This window comes from Peromyscus californicus, unplaced genomic scaffold (genome assembly GCF_007827085.1).
Source record: "Peromyscus californicus insignis strain IS unplaced genomic scaffold, ASM782708v3 Scaffold_5__1_contigs__length_169319896, whole genome shotgun sequence".
In the NCBI taxonomy this organism is placed as follows: domain Eukaryota; kingdom Metazoa; phylum Chordata; class Mammalia; order Rodentia; family Cricetidae; genus Peromyscus; species Peromyscus californicus.
The window spans coordinates 149,540,573-149,566,855 of record NW_026294573.1 but is presented as its reverse complement, the minus strand read 5'-3'; the positions used below and the strand labels follow the sequence as shown (position 1 = coordinate 149,566,855).

Genomic DNA, 26,283 nt, shown 5'->3' with positions numbered 1-26,283 from the left:
AATTCCTCTTGAGTGGTGGAATTAGAGATAAGAACTCCAACAACAGACTTCAGAAAGATTGGGGAAGAGAATAATCAATTGAACTTTTATAAACTATAATAATCAATGCATGATAAATTTCAGCTGAAACTGTATGTGTGTGTGTGTATATATATATATAAGAAATATCAAATAGCTGATTTTTTAAAAGAATACATCATTATATCAGTTGTGGTTAAGACAAGAAACATTTCATCCAGTTTCCTATAGTTTATGCAGCTACAGAACACTAAATAGAAGACAAATGATAGGTCCTTTAGCTAAGTCATTAGATATGAATGTTTTAATTATATGCAAATCTTTGCACGGTACATAGATCATCAGTGAGCCAGAACACTCATTGTCCCTAGTTAATTTTAAAAATCTTATGGTAATTTGGTAAAGGATATATGGGAAGTCTCTGTTCTGTCTTTGCAATATTTCTTTCATGTATTTATTCAAGAATAAAAGATTTCTTTTTAAAAGTTTACATTAAAATCTTAAAACTACTTAATAAGATGTTATATAATACACATTATTAATATTAATATAAAATATATAGTAAGTATTATACCTGTGAGTTTTCATTGGTATGCTTATTTTGCAAAGTAAGTAACAACAACAAAATACCTAATTTTTAAATGAATTATTTTTGTTCCTCAAGAAAGCTAGAAATAACTATATGGTGTACATACGACTCCAAGGATAGATGATATTGCTAAGTTATTCAAACTTGCCTTCTATACCACCATAACTATTTCCATAGGAGACGGAATGTGGTCAAGTTCACATTCAGATGCCATACAGTGATAACAAATTTACATGTAACAAATGATACAGACTTTTTCACAGGTAAATCGCTTTCACTTAAGTATAATTAGTTGGCTAGCAATAGATCTGTAAAGTCTACAGTCAAAAATAAAAACTAATTCCTATTCCTGTAAGTTCCAAGGAGTGAGTTCATTTTGTTTTTGCTTTTATTCATCCAGCAGGTTAAAGAAAGTTCAGTATCAAACTATCTTTTGATAAATAACCAAGCATTATTATAAAGAACAGGAAATGTGATACTGTTATCCAAATACAGATATAAAAGATGCTAATTATCAATTCTAGGCAGCACAAAGAAAAGAGAAATATTGCTAGAATTCAGTGGAAAAAAATCTGAGTTTTGGTTGCTACTCACTCTAGGGTATCAAGCCAGTTGGTTTCTCTAGGTTTGAGATGCCCCATTTGTAAACTGAGGCAATACTGCCATACTCTGAGACAAAAGGAGGGATTGCTATCACTGGTTATCTTTATTATCATCACCAGTGAAAATACACATATTCCTTTTAAGTAACTAGGATGAAAAAAGAACTGTAGAGATGGTTTCTCTTGCTATTTAACTAAATAGCATACAAGTCTAAAGAAAGCAAAACTCTGAAGAAGTTTACAGTATGCAAATACACCCTAAAGTATTTAACTCTAAGAATATTATTTTATGTGTTGGATTGAAATTGTTCCTACAGTTATCAATTCACTGTCTTTCTCCTTGGGAGTAGATACTTAAATTTCACAAATAACATTTTCATGAATATTACTTAAACCTTGTGAAGATTTATGCCCTCAATTCCACTCAAATACCAATGTTTAGGCTCAGTCAACCTTTCACCTTCCATGCACTGTCCGGTGGATATCTTGCTACACCACACTGGAAAGTTGTGCTGTGTCTTACTGTAGCTACATCTCCCTAAATGACACACCGAGATATCCAAAGAGACCCAACTCCTACCCAAGAAATATTGACACCAAATGTGAAAATGTTTTCATAATCCTCATTTCTAAAAGAGCTGTTTTCCAAGTAGTCAAACCAAAAAACAAATACACACACCCATGCATGAAAGCATGAATTTTGCAGCATCCTTTCTAGCTCTGAGTCATGGTACTTTTGCTGAACATTGGGTCTAACCATGGGAAGAACAGAAGAGTCGAGAAGGTACTCTTCAGAATCTATTTGTTTTCATGCTAAATATTAAAGCTATTATTTAATAGGCTACAGAAACCACATAATACATTTACATTATCTTTTGATTAAGTAGTTGTAATGTCAAGGTTATGTATCTTCTGGCTAAGTAGAAACATCTGATTAAGTTGTAGAAGGTATATATGACAAAGGAGCTTAAGAGACAAATAAGAAAGAAAGAAAGGAAGAAAGAAAGAAAGGAAGGAAGAAAGAAAGAAAGGAAGGAAGGAAGAAAGAAAGAAAGAAAGAGGGAAAAAGGAAAGAAAAGAAAAAGAAAAGGAAATCCTGAGGTTGATAACTAGGAGAAAATGAGACAGTTCTCCTAGGACTTAATTGTTTTAACATGCTCGCCAATCTAGAGAAGACAATTCTAAGACTCTAAAGCTCCCTCTAAGGAAGCTTATTTATAACTACTAACTGTTTTTGTAGACTACCTTCAAATGGCAGTTGCTATAAAAATTAATAGTTCTTCTAAAATGCACCAGTAAATACAGATAGGAGCATCTACCAAGAGTGAATTTTAAATGTAAAACATAGACACAATGTGGTTACTGACAGATGAGTAGAGAAGTCTTTCTACATGATGTTTGCTTGGTTTGAAGTACAAATAGCTTGGGAGTAAAGGAAAGAGGAGGTGGCAACCTCCAGAAGATAACAGACAACTGATAAAGAGAAAGAGCCACATCAGAGTGTAGGAAAATTCTAGAAGAAACATGAAAGAAAACAAGAAGCAGCGGTCGATGATATACGAAGGAGATGGAAGATGCACTACACTTACGACAGAATGGAGACCATTGGGTACTAGATACAGCAAGGGACGCCATCAATATACATGAAGGGATGAGCAGAGAGCCTTTGGAGAACCAATGTGACCTCATCTGACCCAGGACAGCAATGCTCAAAGCTCGGCAGCACCTAGGCATGGCCTTCATCCTGTAGTGGGCAGAATGAGGCTGCGATCATGATCATATCTATTACAGAGATCATTGAAAGAAAGGAAAGATTAGGTGATTTCATCCTCACAAATGCCACTCTTTTTTTAAGGGTAGTAAATTCAGAAATCTCAAAGCTGTCTTTTAGAAGTCCCCACACAGCCTCAAAACTAGCCATTGCTTTCCAACACTGATCCTTATCAATGAGCACACCCAAAGTTCTAGAAAGACCTATCTTCTTATTTTGCAAAGACAGGTATATTTAATTTGTAGTGTTCTAAATATAATATCATGAAATAAAGTAGGTTTTAAAAACATGACAGGCATTTGCATTATGGACCTGGCTGTATGGCCATGAGATGAACTTTATGATGTGATTACAAAAAAAAAAATCAATGCAAGTATATAAAAATCAAATTTCACATGCAGCTGTGTTCTGAACAACTTGTTTATGGTTTTTATATTCTGGCAGTAGAGAAATTGAAAAATGTTTCTTTGGTTGAGGGAAAACTATTTTCCTATAGTCATGGGTTATGAATTAAATACAGTATTATATTTAAGGCAAAATTCCTTCTTAAATTTCTCTGCCAATAAAAACCATGCTTGGAAATACTTTGTAGCTGAAAAAAGTAAGAATCCACTAACATGTTACAATCTTGGATGTCAACACCCTCCCCCCCCCAAAAAAAAATCCACCACCGTCATTTAATACTATTCTTTAAAATCCTTTTGAAAATTATCATAATGTTAATATTTATGGCATATCTACTATGAGTCAGACACCCCCTTTCACTTCTATGCCCCTTAATTCAATCTGGTAGAACTGGCCACCACCTGCACAGTCGTGCCGTCTTCATCTTGCAGATGAGGAAACTGGGACATGGTGAGACCTGCGACCCAACAGACCTCACCAGTGTAGAGGGAAGCAAGGATTCCATTCCAGGTCTACTCGGAGTCTGCACTTTCAGTAAGGCCTGGACCAGATGCCCAGGAGAATCCCAGTAAGTCAGTGCTGCTACGTCATAGCACTTGCCAACTGAGAGACTTTTGAGTATGAACACCTCCGTCATCTCAAGAAACCTTTGAACAGCTGGCCCACTTATAAAAGGCCAGCTTCATTTTTCCTCCCACCTAAATCAGTCAAAAACTTCTTTCTGGAATGAGCTAGCTCCTACCAAAATCCACACAGAGGCACTTGCTGAATCTCTGCCCTACCATCTCAATATTCTTCCAAAAGCCCACAAGGAATTTACACCATCAGACTGCAGAGCTCCTGATGTTAGTTTCTGATGTTAGCCTTAAACTCATCATTAGATAACTTTAAAAAAAAGCCCCTTTCTAAAGATTTTTTTTGCAACATTCTTGAAAACAAAAGAGATACACAATGAACTGCAGAAAGATTCTAGAGTACTTCCAAGCAAGTGAAGAGGAGGTAATTTAAGGAAAATAAAAATGTTAGGATCCAAAAGGGTAATACAAGCAACACACTGCATGGGGAAGGTGCACAGTGCCATGGACCCAAACATGCAGGGAGTGCAGCAGGGCCAGCCAGCAAGCTGGCTGTAAATGCCAGAATTCTGTGTCAGTGACTGAATCTGCCGATTCTCATCCTACTACCCTTCCTGTCAAGTAAACAAGGTAACAATACATAAAGGTATTTTCAGGATTTTCAGGGCAGAGAGAATACTGAGAAGAAGGGTAGAGTCAGAGGAGACACCATGAGACACAGAGCTAACACAATGGGAGTTATGTACATGAGGTAAATGAGCCTGGCAGCACATACATTAATAGAAATAGATTAATTTAGGTTGTAAGAGCTAACTAAAAACAAACCTAAGATATTGGCTGAGCATTTATAATTAATATTAAGTCTCTATGTGGTTATTTGTGGAGTGGTTAGCGGAACAGAGAAATCCACTGACATATTCTTTGTTTTGTTATTTTTTTTCAAGACAGGGTTTCTCTGTGTAGTTTTGGATCCTGTCCTGGAACTCACTCTGTAGACCAGGCTGGCCTTGAACTCACAGATATATATATGTGTGTGTGTGTGTGTGTGTGTGTGTGTGTGTGTGTGTGTGTGTGTGTGTGTGTATGTATGTATATATCCAGGCGGTGGTGGTACATGCCTTAAATCCCAGCACTCGGGAAGCAGAGCCAGGTGGATATCTGTGAGTTCAAGGCCAGCCTGGGCTACAGAGTGAGTTCCAGGACAGGATCCAAAACTACACAGAGAAACCCTGTCTTGAAAAAAAATAACAAAACAAAGAATATGTCAGTGGATTTCTCTGTTCCGCTAGCCACTCCACAAATAACCACATAGAGACTTAATATTAATTATAAATGCTCAGCCAATATCTTAGGTTTGTTTTTAGTTAGCTCTTACAACCTAAATTAATCTATTTCTATTAATGTATGTGCTGCCAGGCTCATTTACCTCATGTACATAACTCCCATTGTGTTAGCTCTGTGTCTCATGGTGTCTCCTCTGACTCTACCCTTCTTCTCAGTATTCTCTCTGCCCTGAAAATCCTGCCCAGCCATCCGCCAATCAGCTTTTTATTAACAGTGAGAACAACATGTCTTCACAATGTACAAAAGGATTATTCCACAGCATTTTACCCTTTTTGCTTTCAGTACAGCAAAGATACAAGAATAAGCATTTTTTTTTTCCAAATGAAAAATAATGTTTTGCAAAGTCCTTGAAGGCAGGAATGGTGCATATGCCTGTAATCCCAGAATTTTAGAGAAAGAGGCAGGAGGATCAAGAGCTCAAGGTTATCCTCAGCTACAAAGCAAGTTGGAGGCCAGGCTGAGTTACACGGGGAAAGTGTTTTAAGATATCAGCTTGCATTTTATTTAAAGAATGAAGACAACATGATGAGATCAGTATGTTCTCAGTGTTTAAAATTTGGAGGATATTCACAACAGAGTCTCTATGTTCTATCTGGAGAAAACTTCTAAAATTCAATTAGTGATAGATTAATTGCATTATTTCTATTCCCCCTCAGTGACTTAATTCTGTGGATACATTTCAAAAGTGATCCTGGGATTGAGTCAAACAAACTTCTAGCACATCAGTCCTAGATCTACATTCTCCTCCACACAGTCCCTCAACACCATTTAAAAATGCTAAGAATGTGTGTATGGCTAAACATCTCTACAATTTCCATGTTAGGGATGGGAGGAGGGCTGGATTTGAGCCAAACATATCTTCTACAATATATTCTGAAGGTCTCATTTGAAATCAACCATTTCAACCCTTAGAAAATAAACAACTTACAGCATTATGATACCTACATATATATAAAATACAGATCTGCTGTAGCTTTCTCTGCCCCCAAGAACCTCATTAAACACTTTCCAGGAAAAGAAAATGGATTTATTTGCCAATAATTTATAATCTTTTTACTACTCATTCATTCCTTCAATTCAAACCCTGGAGGACAGAAAGCAGTTTATGTACATAATAGTGGTCTCTGATTGAAACTATGTCTCCTCTCACTCAGCCACAAACCGGCTCCAGAAAATGGAATCACAGACTTCACAAATCAAGCAGCAAAGACACACAAGAAAAATAACCACTAGCTGCTAGAACCTGGGAACTGCACAGCTCTTAACAATTTTGGCAATGACTTAGTAGTAGGCAGCCTAAGGTTCTGTGTCCCAAAAGCACATGATTCTTTTAATAGTCTAAACAATGAAGCTCAAAATGTTACATAGCCTTTGAAGAGTAGAACCTATAAAGGTTGAAAGCCAAAGCGACATCTCAGCTTGATCAAAAATATGAATTCACCAGACATTGCTAAAGGCAGTAATTCATATACACCTATGCCATTTTTTTTATAAGCCAAGTTTATTATTTTGGTTTTGTATCAGAGACCTGAGGCTGCCTTTCTGGAGGATGTGACCATTCACCAACATTGGTCAGAGTCTATGCAATGGTGGTGACTACCTACAAAGTAGACCACATCCACGGCTAAGCAGCATCTTGCTAAAGGATGAAGTCCAGTGAGTTTCTGAAACATCTCTAGCACTGCAGAGCAGATAACAGCCCGCAGCCTCAGTGGCATCTTTGCCTATCTCTTCCTCAAGGCCAGAATGAAGACTCTTCCTTACAGTGCCTCGAAAATGATAAGTGCATGAAGTTTAAGGGCTGACTCCATGAATGTGCTCCACAGAGCCAACCACACTATATGATTCTATTCCTGAAGGCTTACTTATTTTAGGGCTCTCAATTTTTTCCCTACATTCAGTGGCTACAAACATCCCCCTTTGTTTCTTAGCAAATCTGCCACATTAACCAATTTTTGCTCACAATAAGAAAATAAAAACAAGATGCTTATTGTACTCAGCTCCACATAGCTTTGTTTAGACCAATACCAGTTCAAATCAGACTTAATTCTTTTTTCATTATGTGCCTTAATGCAACCTGACAAATTAAACTGTTTTGCCCGTAAACTCTTCAGAATAATGCCTGTTGGGTAAATTATATGGCTAGGATTTTTTCTTTATTTAATATTTATTATGGTAATGAGTGTTCAGCCTTCAAGGGTTTGCAGAAATCCACAAATCTAAATGCAAAGGAAACTGTATTTGCTGGGAATAATTTTATTTTTAAAAGGGATAATGTGAAATCAATAGCCAGATAAATGTGCCTCAAATTTTTTATTTAGATACATCAGCTATTGTACTAATGATTCAAGGTTACAGGTTTATTCTGTATGTGGGCAAAACTGAGTTAGCAGGTGGGGATGAGGTGAACATGTAAGAGGACAGAATGAGGGTCCATACACATCCATCTCCACGATGTTTAGTCAGATAATGCCCACTCACAATGGCTAGCAATGTAAACGATAAAACCCATTATTCATTTAGCGACAAGTTCTCAGGCCACTTGAAATGCTTTCAGGTTGAATTTATCTCTTAGTGCCTTTGGGATTATATTCTATTTTTTACCTTGACAGTCTACAAATATCAACACTAAATATAGTTTCATGTAGTCATAACACAGTCCCATTATATAACTATAAGTAATAAAATCAAGAGTAAACGATCTAAATAAAGATAAATAATAGGAGTGCTACATTTTTAATCATTAATTTTCATGTGGCATAAGCACACTGTATAGCATTCTTGTCTCCCATCCAGAGGGGCTTTGGGGAAAGCTGGCTTCTGTTTGTTTGATGAGACATAGCAACAGAACAAGACTGTCTTCCAGACTAGGTCTTAATGAAAACTTAGAAAAGATGCTGAAGAGACAGCTCAGCAGTTAAGAGCATACACTGCTCTTTCAGAGGGTCTGAGTTCAGCATCCATGTCAGGCCACTTACAATCATCAGTAACTCTAATTCCAAAGGAACTGACATCTTCTTCTGACCTTCACAAGCACAGTACTCACATGTACACACACACACACACACACACACACACACACACGATTCCAAAAGTACATTCTTTTAAAGAGACCTATAGAAACCTTGCTGGAAATGTTGGCACCCCAGTCACATGGCTGAGCATGTATGTTGACAGGTTTGAGGCAGAATCCCTTCTTAATAGCTAGCTAATGAAGGAGGGCACAGTCTGGTTCAGCTTTGAAACTCTGCCATAAGCTCAGTATATTTACCTGGAAAAAGTGAGTTTTATCACCATTTCTTAACATACCAGTTTGCCTAATTTCCTTGAAGTCAAGGATATAGAAAATGTTTATTAACCTTAAATTTCCTCAGGACTCCTTATTTTCAGAAACACATGTTTAAAAAGAGTCGTAATGAATAGAATATGAAATAGGTGTTCAAGGTACTCAATTGAGAAACAAAATGAAAGTACCTAATGCAACTGGGTCTGGGTTGACGGGACTCTGCTGCCTGGAGTGGCTGCTGCTACTGCTGCCGCCCTTTTTTAAGTCCTCGGCATCACTGTAGCGCCGGATCCAGTAATTCAGTTCCTCCCGGTCTGCTTCCTGACATCGTCTGAGAACAGTGAGGGATCGTCTCGTCTTTTCTACCATGTCCATTATACAGTTTAACAGCTATGTGAGGAACAGGAGGGAAAGACGATTATACACATCACCGCAAATTAAAACGATGGATGAGCAATGAAACACACTGTTTCAAGCCAATGAAATGTAATATTTTCTTCCTGAAGGCTTTAGTGTAAGATTTTGATGGAAAGACATTTGATGGAAAGATCTGAAATTCAGACCCAATAATTGAACAAATTCAACAGAAATGAGGAGGGAAAAAATAGGAGGTATAATGGAGTCATGACAGATAGATACTTACCTAACAGTAAATTTGTCTTTCCAAATACAGAGCTCACTAAGCTATGAACCGAATGACCCTTCCACAATAAAACAGTGACCTGCTGATCTGTGCTCTTCCAAGATCTAATATTTCTCTTAAGCAACATTCACATCAGTTTAGAAATCAGATCTTATGTTCTTATTCAAGTATTCACTTTCACTACTTCAAATATTCACACTCATTTTTTTCCAAGAACAGAACATGCCATACCTTCAAAGCACTCACAAAAACCTTACCTCACTTGTTTATTAAACAATTTTAGCTCAAAATATTACTGATATCTTACATGATCAAGATGTTTCCATTCTTCTGCCCATTCTCTATCTGTTAGTCTGTGGTCAATCATTTCTTCTTGACGTGTGCCATGTAACCCTACAAATGTAGAGAAGAAGGCTTAATTGTGCTAAAGCCTCCAGCACACAGTCAATATCTGCAGTCAGCACACAGCAACAACTACAGGATGTGACACATAATGACTTTGTTTCTTTTTAATTAAGAAATTTTTTATTCATTTTACATATCAACCACAGATCCCCATCTCTTCCCTCCTCCCACCCAATATAATGACTTTGATAGGAGACCTCACAGATGAGAGCTGGGTATCCACATCACATTCCTGAATTCTAAAGAACCCAAGACATTTTGTATTTGCAGTAACAAGTTAGGTTGAAGTAGAGACTATATTTAGCATTGTGAGGCCCTGGGTTCAATTCCCAGAAATCAATCAATCAATCAATCAATCAACCAATTCAGTATCAAATGTGGTTACCGTGCATTAAAAATAAGGACAGTATAATTTATTTTAAGTGGGTTGGGCTATACTTTTTCAAAAGAAGCATGGTAAAAACTTCACATTTTAGCACACTTAGAGGTGAATATAATCTTACTAGATCTTACATATCTAACTAGGTCCATAAACAAAAGTTGGGATAATACGAAAGCTACAAATGACCACTCAACTTACCAAAATGCAAAAAGTAAGAAGAAACAAGATCTTTCTTTCCCTTTCAGTTGTTTTGTTTTGTTTGTTATTAGAGACAAGGTCTCCCCATAATGAGTAGACTGGCCTAGCACTCACTCTGAAGCCCAGGCTGGCCTTAAATTCTCAATCTTTCCACTCTAGTCTACAAAGTGTTGGGAACTTGGGCAGAAACCACCATACATAGCACCATACCACAGTCTTTATGGAAAAAAAATCAATATGCCAATCACAAAATAACCTATAAATTTTCAAGGCAAAAAAAAATATGAAAATTCTAGCTCGAACATCATGTGTATTAGGCCTCTTCTGCATCACTGTTGCACACACCTCTAATCCCAGCACTCGGGAGGCAGAGCCAGGTGGATCTCTGTGAGTTCAAGGCCAGCCTGGTCTACAGAGCGAGATCCAAGACAGGCACCAAAATGACACAGAGAAACCCTGTCTCGAAAAACCAAAAAGAAAAGAAAAGAAAACTAACGTGGACTGGGAAGATAGCTCAGTCAATGAAGTACGTGCCAGACAAGCAAGAAGACGTAAATTTGGATCTTCAGTGCCCATATGAAAAACCAGGACATGCCTTTAATCCCAGTTCCTGGGGAGGCAGAGACAGAGGATTCCTTCAGCTCACTTGTCAGCCAGTCTAGACCAATCAGTGAGCTTTGGGTTCAATGTACTCTGTCCCAAAGTAAGTAAGACGGGGATCAAGAAAGAGAACTAATACTGATCTCTACACTCTACATCCATGGGTACACACAAATACAAGGCAACATGGAAATGTTTACCAAGTGAGCACCAGTTTTTGTTTTCCTAATACATGGTCTCCCTCTAGCCCTGACTGGCCTAGAACTCATGGCCAATCCACCCGATTCAGCCCACCAAGTGCTGACATAACAGAAGTGAACCATTACTCCTGGCTCAGTACTGACATTAATGATAAGATGTTAGCTAAGATGCTCACAGGAACACAAAGACCATGTGTCTCACTGAAAGGGCAGAAAAGTCTGATGAGAGGTCATCTTACAGAGTCACTTTGGACAAAGCCCCTTTACATTCTATTAAAGAAAGGCAATTAATTAGTCTATGACATCATTTTCCACTTCAAATGGCTGAGTCCCTGCCGTTGGCTCGCACTCCTCACAATGTTAACTCTAAACAGAAAACCAGGGCTGGCAAGTCTGGGGTTTCTAGACACGAAGGCCTCTTACTGGAAGGCCTTCTGTATGCACCAAATGACACTAGACTTAGAAGACATTGTGTTCCACTTACTGTGAAACATAAGTGCTTAGAAATCTTTCTCTGAGCTGATTTAGAAGGAAAAAACAGGATGAGTCACAAGGCTGTTTTCATTCATGAATATATGTGTGTCTATGACTGATTGGATTAAATAAATTCATGACAGTTCTTTCTTAGGATAAAAAAATGCCAAGTATAAAATGTTTTGCATTATTTCTGTCCAATTAGAAAGTATTCAGAGATACAATTTAAAACTTAAAATTGTCAATGCCACCTATTGGTAAAAAAGGAAAACTGCAAATATGTTTTACTGATTTGCATAATAGAAAAGACACTGAGGGAAAGTAATATTTAGTTATTGCTCTGTTTGTTGTGATTATTTCAAGTTGAAATGTTTGCAAATATGTAATTTTTGTTGACTTATTTGTTGCCTGTGTTTTTAGAGGAAAAAGCACTAATGTTAAAATTAGTCATCACAGAAAACAACTAGAGAGTGATAAGAATATAAATGTGACAGGGACACTCATGACAGTGGCTTCTAGATATCTGCCTGTAAGGATCAAGAATTATAGAAGTCACAAATATGTCAAGGCTTCAGCTCACTGCATCAATACTGATCCACATTCTTAACGCCCAGGACAATTAATGAGTCATAGGATGTTTGGAGTTAATAGCAGCCCAGCATTTGTGGAACAGTGCTGGGCTCCATCCATCTCGTTAAAGATTAATACCAATAACAACATTAGAAACATGTTTGATCCTCAGTATTTGGTGAAGAAATATTGGACTGGCCCAATGTGTTTGAAGTCTGAAGGTCATTTTTTTGGTCTAATTGAATTAGAAAAGGAAAAAATTAAGAAAATGAAAGTTTACTTTTATCAGTATCTCAGTTTCCCACACTTGCGTCCTCAAGCTCACATGGTTTGGATCATACTAAGACCACAGAAGGATGTAAGGGGGAAAGAGGGACGATGAATAAAGAGGGCACTGGCCATTCATGAGGGACGATGAATGAAGAGGGCACTGGCCATTCATGAGGGACGATGAATGAAGAGGGCACTGGCCATTCATGAGGCACTTGGCACTAATGCTGAGACTTAATTTGTTCTTAGCTTCAGAAAACTCAAGATAAATGGACCCAAATTTTAAGCTTACTGATAAACTAATGCTGCATATCAAGTGACTTTATTTAATTATTCTAATGAGTATATGTCCCTCCATGTAAGAGGCATTTATACACCATACCTTGATGAAGATTTTTCTACCCTCAAAATGGCAGCTTGATGTAAGACCACAGTTTGTTTCTCATACAGATTTTATTTTACATTAACACACACCAAACTCTGCCAGACTTTAGGGATGGCTAAGTAGTTGCACATATATCTAGAGATTAGCACTATTAGTTTTATAAGCTGGTATAATTAAAAGGTGCGACATATGGTCTAGAGAAAAGTGCATGAAACCAGTGGTTGCAGATATAATTCATAAGGGAACATTTCACATTACTGCATAAAAACACAATCAGTGCACATAAGCATAATTACTTCTGTGTTGATTACCCAATGGGACACAGTAACTAATACTTCGCCAAACACCAGTTGTTGCCTAAGAAAGAGACCATTTCTATGCCCACAACTGGACATCTCTTGAGCCAGTTTCACAGTGGCCAGGGGACTCTGCTGCTATTTAAAAATGAGAAGTTTTAGCTGGGCGTGGTGGTGAACATCTTTAATCCTATCATTTGGGAGGGGCAGAGGCAGATGGATCTCTGTGACTTTGAGGCCAGGCTGGTCTATGTAGTTAGTTCCAGAGTGGCCCGGGCTATATAGAAAGACTCTGTCTCAAAATATGAATGAATGAATGAATGAATAAATGAATAAATAAATAAATACATGAAAGAATGCACGAATGACTAAATAAGAGAAATGAGCAGTTATGGTTTTCAGGCATTAAGTCACAAATAAATAGTAAAGCTTTTGCAAAGGAGGTTGTTACCGTATCTGATGTATAGGTCAAAGTATCAGTCCAGACTGAGAAATAATATGGCCAATTCTGGAATTTTAGAAATATTACCTAGTTGAACATCAGATTGGCTACTAAGAAGGCACATATTATATGCTTTGCCATTTTTCTGACATGCTATATAAATGTAGAAATGGCTGTTATGGGGGCCAGAAGTACTAACTATCTCAAAAGCAAAGCCTCAATCGTCTCTCCTCTCACTCGCCCTTGCTGCTGTCTATACATTCAGAAGGTTATACGCAGAAAGGCAACAAGACCCGACATTTGATACCCACTACTTCCTGGTAACCTAGCTGAAAATTTCATATCAACTTCTGCGTATCAGGTATCTGCCAGTGAAGAAAACAAAAGCAACTGTCACTACTATTCAAGCTGTGGCCAGATGGTGGACTGTTTCCCAGAGTTCTGCATCCTCTGCTCAGTTTTCTGTTTTCCCAGCTAAACTTCATCCCTTGTCTGCTGCCCACCAAATTTCAAATTCCCCCTGCTTAGTAAATTTGCCAACAACTAGTTTTGTGGTAAAGGATGCCCCCTAATGTATGAGATCCAAAAAGAAGGGCAGCAGATTACTGCTCCCAGTGGTACCCTGCAAAAATTAGGAACTAAAGATGCCCTCAAGAACAGCATACTAATCGATTGATGTCATCACCTCAACCACAGTCATATGTCACAGCTTACAGCATTCATCCTGTCTCTGATGTTCCCATAGTTCCCGACACTTGTCCTGCACAAGGTAATGTCTCCTAAAAACTTCACTTTCAGTAATTTGTGAAATGAAGGCATGGATATAGGCAAGTAGAATATATATTTGCCCAAAGCCACTCCTTCTGTTTTTTGATATTTGATGTAAATTTGACACTAACTCTTATCCCTAGCATTTTTAAATAATGTACCAAACTATTCCTCAAAGAATACCTGTCAAGTTTGGCCACAGACAACTTGCCATATAATTCATTGGAAATATGAAGTAGTATGGAGAAAGAAAATATAAAAATCAACTTTGACACAAAATTTCAGTGAAAGAAAATAATTTTAAAAAAATCTGTGGCCAGATCATACTTGAAACCTCATATATTAAGAAAGAATTCAAGGAAACCCCATCTTGCTTTTGAAACTAGAATTGATGGTTTATATTTAATGCCCTCCTTCAAAACCAAAAAGTTAATCTGTTCTCTTAAAGCATGCAAGTGATGCCCAGTACAGTGGTGCATGCCTAGAATCCCAACACACAGGAAGCAGAGGGATTGCAAGTTTGAGGCCAACCTGGTTTACATAACAAGCCACTTCTCAAAGTTAATTAATTAGTTAGTTAAAATCCAAGTGATTTAAGAAGAGACACAGCATATTAATAGAGTTTCTTCATAAAGGAGACAACATAAAGAGAGGTGTTTAGTACTATCAGATTACATGTTCAAACTGAGTTGAGAAGTAATGGCATAAATCTTCCAAAATCCAATCCCCAAAGAAGAAAACAGACCCTCCATTCTTACCCATAGGTCTAGTTCTGTCCCTGAGGTCCCTGTGGCTGGGGTGTCGATAAGAGTCCCTGTAGTGGTGGGCAATGGCCATATCATCCAAACGGTAATGCTGAGGTGGAGGTGGGGTGGGGTGAGGCAGGCCATTTGGCTGGTAGGATAAGCCATTATTTGGACTGTACCGCTGGCCTGGGCTAATAGTGCATGGTCGCTTGCTTGGATGTTCTGAGTGCAAAGGCTCTCTGTCAAAGCCATTTTCTTTGGTTCTGAGGAAGGAAGAAAAAGAGTTTTGTTTCATAAAGGAGTCAACATAGTTCAGATCCTCCAACTTGAGCTTGTGATGATATCCAAGAGAACATTTCTTCACTGGTCAGTAATTCACAAATCAAAGCTTCTCAGAAGCTGTATAGGGATCCACTAAAACCCATGCTCAGCCTGAAAGGATCACCAGGCTACGAGCAGAAAATGCCACACTTGTCACCAAACTAGCAAACACCTTCGCAGCTACAGTTCATGTGATTAAGTCAGAAATAAGAGGAAACCCAGTCTCCTTCTACAGATGATACACTAATCAGAGAGGTGCTTAACTTCTAGCAAGCTACCCTAGTAGCTGCTGCAAAGCTGGTTCACACCTATAATTCCAGCAGCAGGAAGGTTGAGGCAGGAGGACCGAATTCAAGGCCAACATCGGCTACATATTGAAATCCTGTCTCAAAAAAAAAAACCAACCTCAGAGAAAAGACCTATTGTTCAGTGATATTTTATCAGAGTAGAGCATCATTACTATCGAGATGAATACTGTGTACCAATCTATCCCACCTGGCATCTGACACCTGAGACTTGTGTTGTTGGAAATGGCAGTTTGAAGTGTAAGTTAATTCAAATGAAATGAAGTTTGAAGCTCAGTTTCCAGTAGCCACATTTCGGGTGCTTGATGGCCACAAGTGACCAAAGGTTGCAGAACCTCGGTGTTTCCAGATTCTATTGGCATGAAACGATCCAACTGAACTCATACAGCTAGTCTAGAACCCCAACATTATCTTCTGTCACCAAAAAAAGATCAGTCAATAGTCCCACGGATAGCTGAGGAAAATCTAGGTCACTTTTTTCTTATTATCTTAGAGGTGGAGAGTGGTGTTGGGATTGAACCCAAGGAATCAACATGCAACTTTTCTATCACTAAGTTACACCCTCCCTCAGCCCTTGCACCTACTTGATTTTAAATTTGAGTAAATTCATCCCTAGAGAGTTTGTGTGTCCTGCCTGGGGTTTCAGGGTTGAAAAACAGGACAGGAATACCTCCAAATGAACTTCATCATGTACTGTACAGCATTGTGAACTTGACGTTCAGGAGACATGCATTTCATAAAGGAAACCAGATACCTAATCACTGCTCCTAGATTTGCAGAGACAAGTATGACTAAAGAGGTTCTCGCTGAATAAATCTCAACTTCTTACAGACGAACCTAATAAACTCAGTAAGAAAGGAACAACTGCGCCTCACTTTGTCTGGAAGCAGAGCACTGGGCATCCATTTTCCTAGCAAAGTCACCTTATAAGAATCTTACCAATTCACACAGGCTGCAGAGTTCCACGTGCCTTTTCAGTTTTAGGAAGATACACAGCTAGAGAGCCCATTAGACAGTTTCCTTCTTTCCTAGCATTGGTGACAGTCCTTGTCTGGTTATAGCAAAGGAGCCTTGGAGGGAAAACTGAATCAATGGAATAGATAACCAGAGGCAACAGGAGTCTGCAAGGACCTTCCCATCTGTTCCTGAAGGGTGGAGTCCTGGTGACAATTTACACACACCAGCTAGGGGAGGATAAAGGGGTTGGAGGCCAAGAGTGCAAGCACCCAAGGAACAGAGGGAAAGTCTACAGAGTTTAATGTGAAATGAGTACACGCCCACTACAAGCTAAAGGAGATGAGAGACTTGGCCGATATTGGAAATGACAGCGGTTCATGGCCACCATGGGAATGGCAGCCAGAAACCTCAATGCTGCTCCCATCAAACAAGCATATGTCTGCACTTAACATACTGACTCCATACATATTGATCACTGGAATCAGACTGAAGGATCCCATATAGCTCAGACATTACCTACATAATTTTTAAAGTGGAAAGAAACATTTTAGATATTGATTTATGGTGTCTGTCTGTGATTCTAATGTGTACTTTCATATCCTATACATTTTTGAATAATACAGTTTGACATTCAGTACATATTACCAGCATACATCAGTCGGAAAGCAGTGAAGACCATGACGAGCTATGAACATAATGCTAACCCAGCACCTACCTTACTGGCAGTGTGGTGTAGTGGAAAGAGCACGGGACTGGAAGTCAAGAGACCTGAGAGCTAGTCCTGGCTCTTCCACGACTAGCTGTGTGACCTTGGGCAAGTCACTTAACCTCTTTGGACCTCAGTTTGCTCATCTGTAAAATGAAAGGGTTGGACTAGATCAGTGGTTTTCAAACTTTGACACCTGACGTGCATACAGGATTCTGTAGGCAATGAAGGACTGTTTGCCCTGCCAATCAGGATTTAAAGGTCCAGCAAAACCCACTGATTATTCTTACCTGTTTTATAAAATGAGGTTCTGCCTAAGATTTCATTTTTAAAGAAAAATAATCTGCTGCTAAAAAGAATCAAGTTTGAAAACCACTGGACTAGATGACAGCTGAGGTCCCTTCAGGTTTGAAAACTCAACAATTCCAGTGCCTCTGTTACAATATTCTAACATGGCTAAGGGTATTACTATAAAGATTAAAACATCCAGGGATGATGGCTTTCTGGACAAGCTTAAGTGTGTAACCCAGCTATCTCATGTCAAGTTTTCTACTGTGTTACAGAATGTATTATTTGTAGTTGTGTATGTGTGTGTGTGTGTGTGTATGTGTTTGTGTAGAAATAAAAACATACTCTAAATATCCTAAAGCAGCCGCTTAGCACTTCTATACACCAAAACATCTTTGATACATTTGTGTCACACAAGTACAGCTTATGGCTTTTGTTTCTTCTTCTTTCAGTGACATCAACAGCAACATGTAACAGTTAAAGAGTCTTGCCAATTCTCAGATGGATAGATTTACTATCTATCTCCATTCCTACATGAGCCTCTGATCAGGGCTTTTACTTCAAATGACCCGAATACATGAAACAATGCCCATTTCCAAGCCCCAAAACATGGACACAGCTAGGTCTGGAGTTTGTCCTCTCTCTTTAAGGCCCCTGCATTCTAGACTGAGTCCCCTCCGGGGAAGTTATAAAATACATCTCAGTGAGAGTAGTTATAGTTCACAGCAGAGCACTGATACAGATCTAGGAAGCCTCCTTGGGGCACCCCTGTCTAGTTATAACGCTCACTCTACTCACGGACATGTGTCCAGAGTAGTAACTAAAACAACTTAATTGCCATTTGTCTCTCTGTCTTAGAAATGCCAATAACCATCTATACCTCATTTGCTTAGGTAAATTCCATATTTGCATTTTTATTTGTTGCCCTTTTCAAAGTGTATTAGGCAAAATTAAATACCTTTTCATTGTCCCAAAACAGCCTGTAAGACTTATCTGGGTATAGGCAATGCTCCATTGCCTAAGAAACTACAGAATGGGGAAGACTGGCCCTGGTGTGGTGGTGTACACCTGGAAACTGACATAGGAAGATTGAGAGTTCAAAGCCAGACTATGCCACAGAGTAAAACCCTGTCTCAAAAAGAAGCAGCAGCTAAACTTCTAATCTTGGTTCCATAACAGGTGGATATACACCTTCATCAAGGGCCTTAGATGCCCACGTACTTGGGTTCAGCAGGCATTTCAAACTGAGTGGACTCCCCCTGCCCTCCCTTCCTTCACCACCTCTAAAATGTCTCTAGAACTCAGCACACGTGTTCTGTAGACCTAGACTGTGTTGATGGTCTCTAACACACCTCTGGCCCATCCTCTCTGACTCAAAACGCGTTGATCCCAGCCTGTCTTATCACTGTCCCACTGAGCCAGCATCTAAGCACGACCAGGGCTGTCCTCCCAACTTGCTTGCTGTTTGTTTCTACAGACACTACAGGCAACCTGGACAGTCCCTCTGAGAAAATGAGCTAGGAGGAGACACTACTATGAAATCCCTTCTGTCAAGCACGAAGACTTACATTATTTTTCTCTTAAACTTCTATGTCTATATCTCAATTTTAGGAGGAAAAAGATTCTATTAAAGAAAAGATTAAGGGTATTAATAACTCAGTATCAAACATATCTTCCATCTTCTGACATGTGCTATTTGTTAAGATTTCCATAGCATGACTAAGTGCACCTTGACTCAAAGGGAGGAAAAATCATTCTTAAAGCATAACTGTACAAGAAGTTCCTTCATAAATTGTTCAGAAACAGATGACTTTAAATAAGAATTCCACATCAGACACTTTTTCTTGATGTGCATCTGAAACAAACAAACAAAAAATATTGTCAATCTTCCTGCCTCTTTAAAAAGAAAATCAAAGCTAATCCTTCATGAAAACCTGTGATTTCTGTGTTTTGCTATCAGTCTGCAGGAAGAGGGACATTTAGATGATGAGGGACAGAGAAACAGATATCGGAATGCCACAGAACAGACACCAGGGGGCCAGATGGAGAAAAGCACCTTGAATCTTTCTATTGCTACAACTACCCAAGAGAGACACGTTCTGGCAACACACACAACTGTCTGCAGAACGATACGCAAGGCAGGTGGATGTCTGCTATTCCAGTCACACAGAAAATGCCTAGACCTTCAAAGATTTTAACACGCAGGTTCAGAGAGCCACCTGAGCCTCCCTTCCCCCAGTGGGAGGAAGGAATTTTCCCCTCACATGCCTCCTGACACTGACCATCTGTTCCACAGCGAGAGTGTCACTGACTGTCCCCTTTGCATCTTCTAATCTCTGCCAGTGCAGAAATAGCCCATGCTTTCTCTTACTGCCTTTATGTTCTAACTTCCCATCTGTACACTCTAGTCGGAGCCCTCCAGTTTCTCCTGGTCATTGCGCCAATCTCCACGTTTGGTTCCTGGGCCATTCATGGCTATGTTCATTCAGTACTTTAAGAAATAGATCTTTTAAAAATAAATAAACATTATTGGGGGAAGAAGTAATTTTATATACTATTGAAAATAACTGTAGTAAGGTTAGCTTGAACAATTTTTCCAGGCAGAGGGGATTATTTTCTTTGTGCTTTGCTTTAGGTATTAGTATATGGAATGTACCACCCCAAGTTTCAATGGAAAAACGAAGATGAGACTTTATCTTTTTTCCCCTTTTATTGAAAATGGATTCTCTTCTCATACAATAGATCCTGATTACAGTTTCCCCCCCCTCTACTCCTTCCAGCTCCTTCTCTCCTTCCTCCCCACCATTTCTGTCTCTCATTATCAAAGAACAGCCTTCTAGAAGTTGCTGGGCAGTGGTGGTGCATGCCTTTAACTCCAGCACTCAGGAGGCAGTGGCAGGCGGATCTCTGTGAGTTCAAGGCCAGGCAGGTCTACAAAGCAAGTTCCAGGACAGGCTACACAGAGAAACTCTGTCTCAAAAAAAAAAAAAAAAAAAAAAAAACAGAAAACACCACCAAAAATGTTACAACGAAGCCTAACAAAATAAAATATAGTAAGATAAAACAAAAACCATCACATTGAAGTTAGCAAGACAAACCAACAGAAGGAAAAGAACCCAACAGAAGGCACAAGAATCAGAGACCCACTTGTTCACACACTTGAATCACAAAGAGTTGGCTCCAGCATTTAGCTCTGCTATTTGCTGGCCATATGCACACAGGAGGCTTAACCTTCTAAGAAATTCAGTGTTTCCATTTGCAAAACGAAGATGATTATCTTAGACCTGCTGAGAGGACTAGAGGAATGAGTGAATTATATATGTATGACATCCAACAAGTTCATCAAAATATTTAGTTCTCCAGTGGTAGAATTAGAGGCCAGTACTAGGAAATCACAGCTTCAAGAACATTAGATGTTGAAGTCAGAGAATCTAGGGTTAGGATCCCCTCTTGTAAGGCATGTTACCTCAAACGTTGTATCCAACCTTCCTGAATCCATGCTTAACACTGTAGGTTAATGGCTGGATTATTTAGTATGGGGCCTGGAACATCTTAAGACCTCAGTAAATAGTAGCCATTACTACAGAATTGTAACTGGGAACCCTTCATTCACATAACAGATACTGAGTCAGGCTGTGAGACATGAGTAGAATCATAACATATTAGATGCAGGAACGAGTCCAGGCACCATCAACGGGAATATAAAGCTAGGCATTGGGAGGATTTGGAACAGGTGGATCCTACAGGAGTGGCAAGAAGGAAGGCTACTTCAGTTGAAGCTAGAATTCATGGTGGTGGAAATGTCCCTGCAACTACATCTTTCTCAGCCAATGCTATTTTACAAGCAGGCTTCATAACTGATATGACTAAGAAAATAATTACCACAAAGATTATTGCATACTTATTGAAACTGAGGAATGCACAAATGATATGTGAAAATATGACTATATGATTTTAAAAAATCCTACTTTTTCATGGGATGTTAAATGCAATTGATCATACAGGTTTAGTTCTTATTTATAGAGCTGATTAATCATGCAGTTTTCCGCTAATGTGTACCTACAAATTTTCTTTTTCGAAAATCAAGAAGATTGAACCCTCATTCATTTTATGAAGGAGAAATGAGCACACACAGGTCAGTTGGTGAGTCAGGTGATGCCAAACCTTACATATTCAACCAACACAGTTTCAGAATGACAGACTTTTGATCTCTAACCTTCGGCATTTACTAACTACTCATTAAGCAACCTAGATCATTATGGATTTCTCTATCATTAAAAAAGATGCATAAACCCTTAGGATGTTATACTATGGCATTTACCTACTTCTGCAATTACAGAAAAGAAATGACTTAGAGAATGAGGAAAACAATCCAATTCTTAACTGAGCTTTCCTTATTTAAATTCTGCACTCTCAAATCTATTTTGTACAACTGCAAGATTTCAGCACATAAATACAACTGTTCTCCATTAGGAAGTTCTGTGACTTTGGGCAAATTTTGTAAGCCTTGATTTCCTCAAGTATGAAGGGAAGCAGTTGACTTGCTCCATCCATTCAATCCCTCCCAGGTGGCAAATTATGTAAGTTTAAGAATCAAACAAGTTGCTTTTTGAAATGTTTAGGGGGTGCATATCACTCCACTTCCACAGCTTCAGAAGCAGAAGTCGGAGAGTGTTAAACTGAGGAATGCCATCATATTGAGACGATGATAATGACTGAGAACTGGTGCCCAGGAGCAATCACGTGAGTGGGTTAAGAGAAGGCAAACAAGCAGTGGTCCCCATCCAAAAACAAAGGTCATCTCATCCGCTTTTGTGAGTGAGAACAGTTCTCTGCGGAAGACAGAGTGACAGTGGTAACGCAATGTTCAAGGCAGAACAGGCGCCTGCTAGACCAAGGCTCTAGGAAGAGAAAGACAACAATGAGAGCATCATACCAGCATCTTTCCACAACCTTCCTTTTCATTCCCTGGGCAGCGTCCAGGAGATGAAACACCCCTGTCCTTCTCCTCCCTCTGCTCGTATTCAGGCCTGAGAGCCATCAGAGCTGCGGTAAGGGGGACTAACTCCCCTCTGTTTGTTCATTATACATAACTGTTTCATAAAAAGAAACAGTGCCTCATCCCTTTCTGCATGACACATTATAAAATCACAAAAGGTCTCAAAGAAAGAAGAATGAATGAGAATAAATATCCCCTACAAATCAAAATTCTCCTTCCACAATATTTTGAGAAAAAGAATGATTTCAAAATGAAAATTAGTTTTTGGGTTTTTTGTTTGTTCATTTGTTGGTTTTAGGCTCTACAGTAGTCTTCCACAGACCTACAAATTCTATACAGGGACTCTCCAGCTAATTTTATAAGAAACTATAAAGCATTTTACTGTTCTGTATAGAAGAAAGCAAAGGAATGGTTTCATAAACTTCCCTAGAGAATGAACTTCTCTGTAAATGACAATCACACTGGCCATACTCAGTGGTGTATGTCTATAATCCTAACACTGGCAAGGCTGAGGCAGTAGGATCAGGAGTTCAACATCTTCCTTGGCTATATAGAGAGTCTGAGACTGGCCTGTTACATGAGACTATCTCAAAAAAAAAAAAAAAAAAAAAACAATGATAGTTTGAAAAACAATAAAACATAGCCAGTGAAAATAAATTTAGGGATGAGAATGAAGTTAAGCTTGCCAAAGTCCATCCCTGAAACACACTAGCTTGGCAATCGTCACAGAATTTAAATCCCCCAAAGTTGTAAACAAAATATAGAGCATTCTTTTGTTCATGACATGTCATGAACAAATTACCAAAATGTGTTTTCTCCTCAGGTGTCAGCTTTTCCCTCTTCCAGTGACTGATGGCTCCCAGTGTTATTACAGAAACAGATTGATCTTTTTAATGAGCCACTTTAATAGACTTGGAAATCTCACCGTGGCTGCTCATCCATGTCAGACCATATGCACCAACCAAACATTCACTGAAACAACAAAACTGTGCTGTCAGACAGCTATGTACTCCATAAAATTTCATACAGTAGAGCAGGATATACAAGTAAATAACCGGAGAAGAAGAAATGCATGTGCAAACAAGATGCAGGAAATATATGCAAAATCATACTGTAGAGATCCATATTTTCTTGGCTCTGATAAAATTCCCACAAGATACAAATGTATTTACACAACATATTTTCATTACCCTTCCTCCTATTTGCCATCTCTCCATTAGAGAAGACACATCAGCTTGAGAAAAAAATGTTCCATTCAAAAAACCTTCACAGGAAATCGGACTGTAGCTACTGTCCCTAAATAATCAAGACAGGGCAAGATGGGAAACTCGTAGTGTAGTCTACCTGACCAAATGCACATATGTGCACATAAGGAACCATCAGAACAAGAATGCTATCTTATATTTATCATAGACATCTAAACCTTCCCCTGTTATACCCTCCTAGAAATAAACTCTCTTTCTCACAATTTAGTACTTGTCTTCCTAGAAAGGTGGAATATCTCAGTACCTATACACAGTACTCACTTCCCACAATGTTAATGTGTTTGGATTGGTAAGAAGTGCACATGAAAGCCATCTACCCTTGAGCATCTCCATGGTTGATACGCTCTCATACTTAGAATACATAGCTCCATTTAAAACCTGAAATGCTGAAGGCTTAAACAGCGACTCAGCCCTAACTGGGACATCTATCTCACCCTTTCAAGGGCTCAGAGAGGATCACAGACGAGGAAGAATGTCAAAGCAGGTAGATGGGAAAAGCGCTGTGAAATGCAGTCCTCTGGACATGACATGGCTGTTCACCCATGACTCACAGAAGCAGTGGCTACCTACATAAGACTAGGCCTATCAATATTATATGATAGATGGGGAAGGGACTCAAAAGGCCCTACTCTTCACTAAGAAGCTAGAGGCAGTTAATGGTTTCTAGAAGAAGGGTCAAGTTCCTTAGGAGTATAGTCACTGATGAGTTTCCCTCTTCAAATAAATAGTTCCAACTCATACTAATGCAAGCAACCATAACCATACTCAGTTGGCCACAAAAAGAGAAGAAGAAAAAAATACTAAAAAGTGGGAGGGAGGACTTGTTGGAAAGAATTGGTTTGATTGAAGGAGGAAGAGGATAATTGGTGGGGTATATGAAGGAAGGCATATAAAATGTAAATATAAGCATACATAGCACACACACACACACACACACACACACACACACACACACACACACACCTCAAAAGTATATAAATTTTAAGTCCTATGTTGAGCCAGGCTTGGTAGCTCATACCAATAATCTAAGAATTTGGAAGGCTGAAACAAGAAGACTGTTGTAAATTCAAGACTAGCCTGAATTATACATTGAGACCCTTCTGCAAAAGGAAGAGGAAGAGAAGTAGGAGAGAGGAACAGAGGGAGGATGGGAGGGGGAAGGAGGGAGAAACCTTATTTCAAGAGACTGGACTGTAACATAAGAACTGCTTAAGAGGATAGGTAATCACTGCAAGTAACGTGGCTTGATTGTAATAATTTAGATTTGAAAAGCCAGTAATGTGTTCAAGGGCAACTCATCTGGCCAGAAAGAGAGGTCTTGGGGTAATTTCAAGGCTCCTAAGTTCCTGTGAATGCAGAACACAATTGTACCAGAAGTCTGACCTCTCAAATCTGTTTGAAATGAAGAGAAAGACAACAGATCAAGAGAGAGAATAAAGAGAGTAAAGACGTAAGTTCTGGAATATAGTTTCATTTTAAGCATCTTCATAGTTCACACATATTGTGCAAAATGCTGCTAAGACTTCATATTCAAGCTATGAATCCCTATAGCTGAAGTATTCATGAAAATAGTTTAATAGGGCATGTGGAAGCTTCATGTGTATGCGATATTCAACAATTAACCGGTGGGTCTAATGGTGAGGGGGCTTCCCTTTCCTCTCCTTAAACCTCTCAGGATTGAGACAGAGAACCTGATGGGATAAATATTGACTGGTAAACAATTTCTTTTCAGCAGAACTGTTCTGTTAGCTCTATGATATACCTGTTATTTTGACTTAGTTCATCTTGCTTTCCATATGTTTTCTCTGAGTTCATATAGCAATTCTTAGATCTAAGAGCTACTGCTCTCTGTTCATTGACTAACACATATAGGCCAGCTTTCAAATGCATCATGATTTCAGGAAATAGAACATCAACTTTCACAAACACTGGAGGGTAAAATCTATGGTTGGGTGAAGCTATGCAATAAGTGAGACATTCACAGCTGAGATGTTTCTAAGAACCCTTGGCAGTACTTGGTACTCTCATCAATCATTCATCTTTACATTCTAGTTTTAATAATGAAAGCTGCAGGTCAATCTGCACAAAAGCTGCCCAGGCTGGTCCTGTGAGAGATGGAGGCTAACAATTTCCAAGTGACCTAAAACATGTCTTCATACTTGAGACAGGAGGAAAAGCCACAGTTAGTCCAGGGGCCCCCTCCCTCTCACCTGTCTGGAGTTCGCCTCTTCCCGTTTTCGTTCACATCGAGAAGCAGCTCTGAGGAGTCAACAGGGGAGGTGGTGCTGGCATCCAGAAGCAGCTGTTCATGCTGAGCGAGGTACTGGGCAGGGTTCTGTTTGGCTAGCCTTGCGCAGTGGAGGAGTTCACGCTGGAGCAGGGGCAGGTTGGCCTGCAAGAGCATGAGGTGGGACAGTCAAAGGCTGCTTCTGGGCTGGCTACCTGCTGAGTTTGGTGCCTAAACCTTGGAGCA

At 39.1% G+C, this 26,283-nt stretch overlaps 1 protein-coding gene across 1 annotated transcript in view; it reads right to left on the bottom strand.

Moving 5' to 3' along the window:
• The window catches only part of Runx1t1 (RUNX1 partner transcriptional co-repressor 1), a 145,652-nt gene that overhangs the window by 23,874 nt on the left and 95,495 nt on the right, over window positions 1-26,283 (bottom strand). The window contains 4 exon segments of the mRNA XM_052718383.1: window positions 8,779-8,980; window positions 9,541-9,626; window positions 14,982-15,232; window positions 26,021-26,202. Coding sequence (XP_052574343.1) covers window positions 8,779-8,980; window positions 9,541-9,626; window positions 14,982-15,232; window positions 26,021-26,202 — 721 coding nt within the window.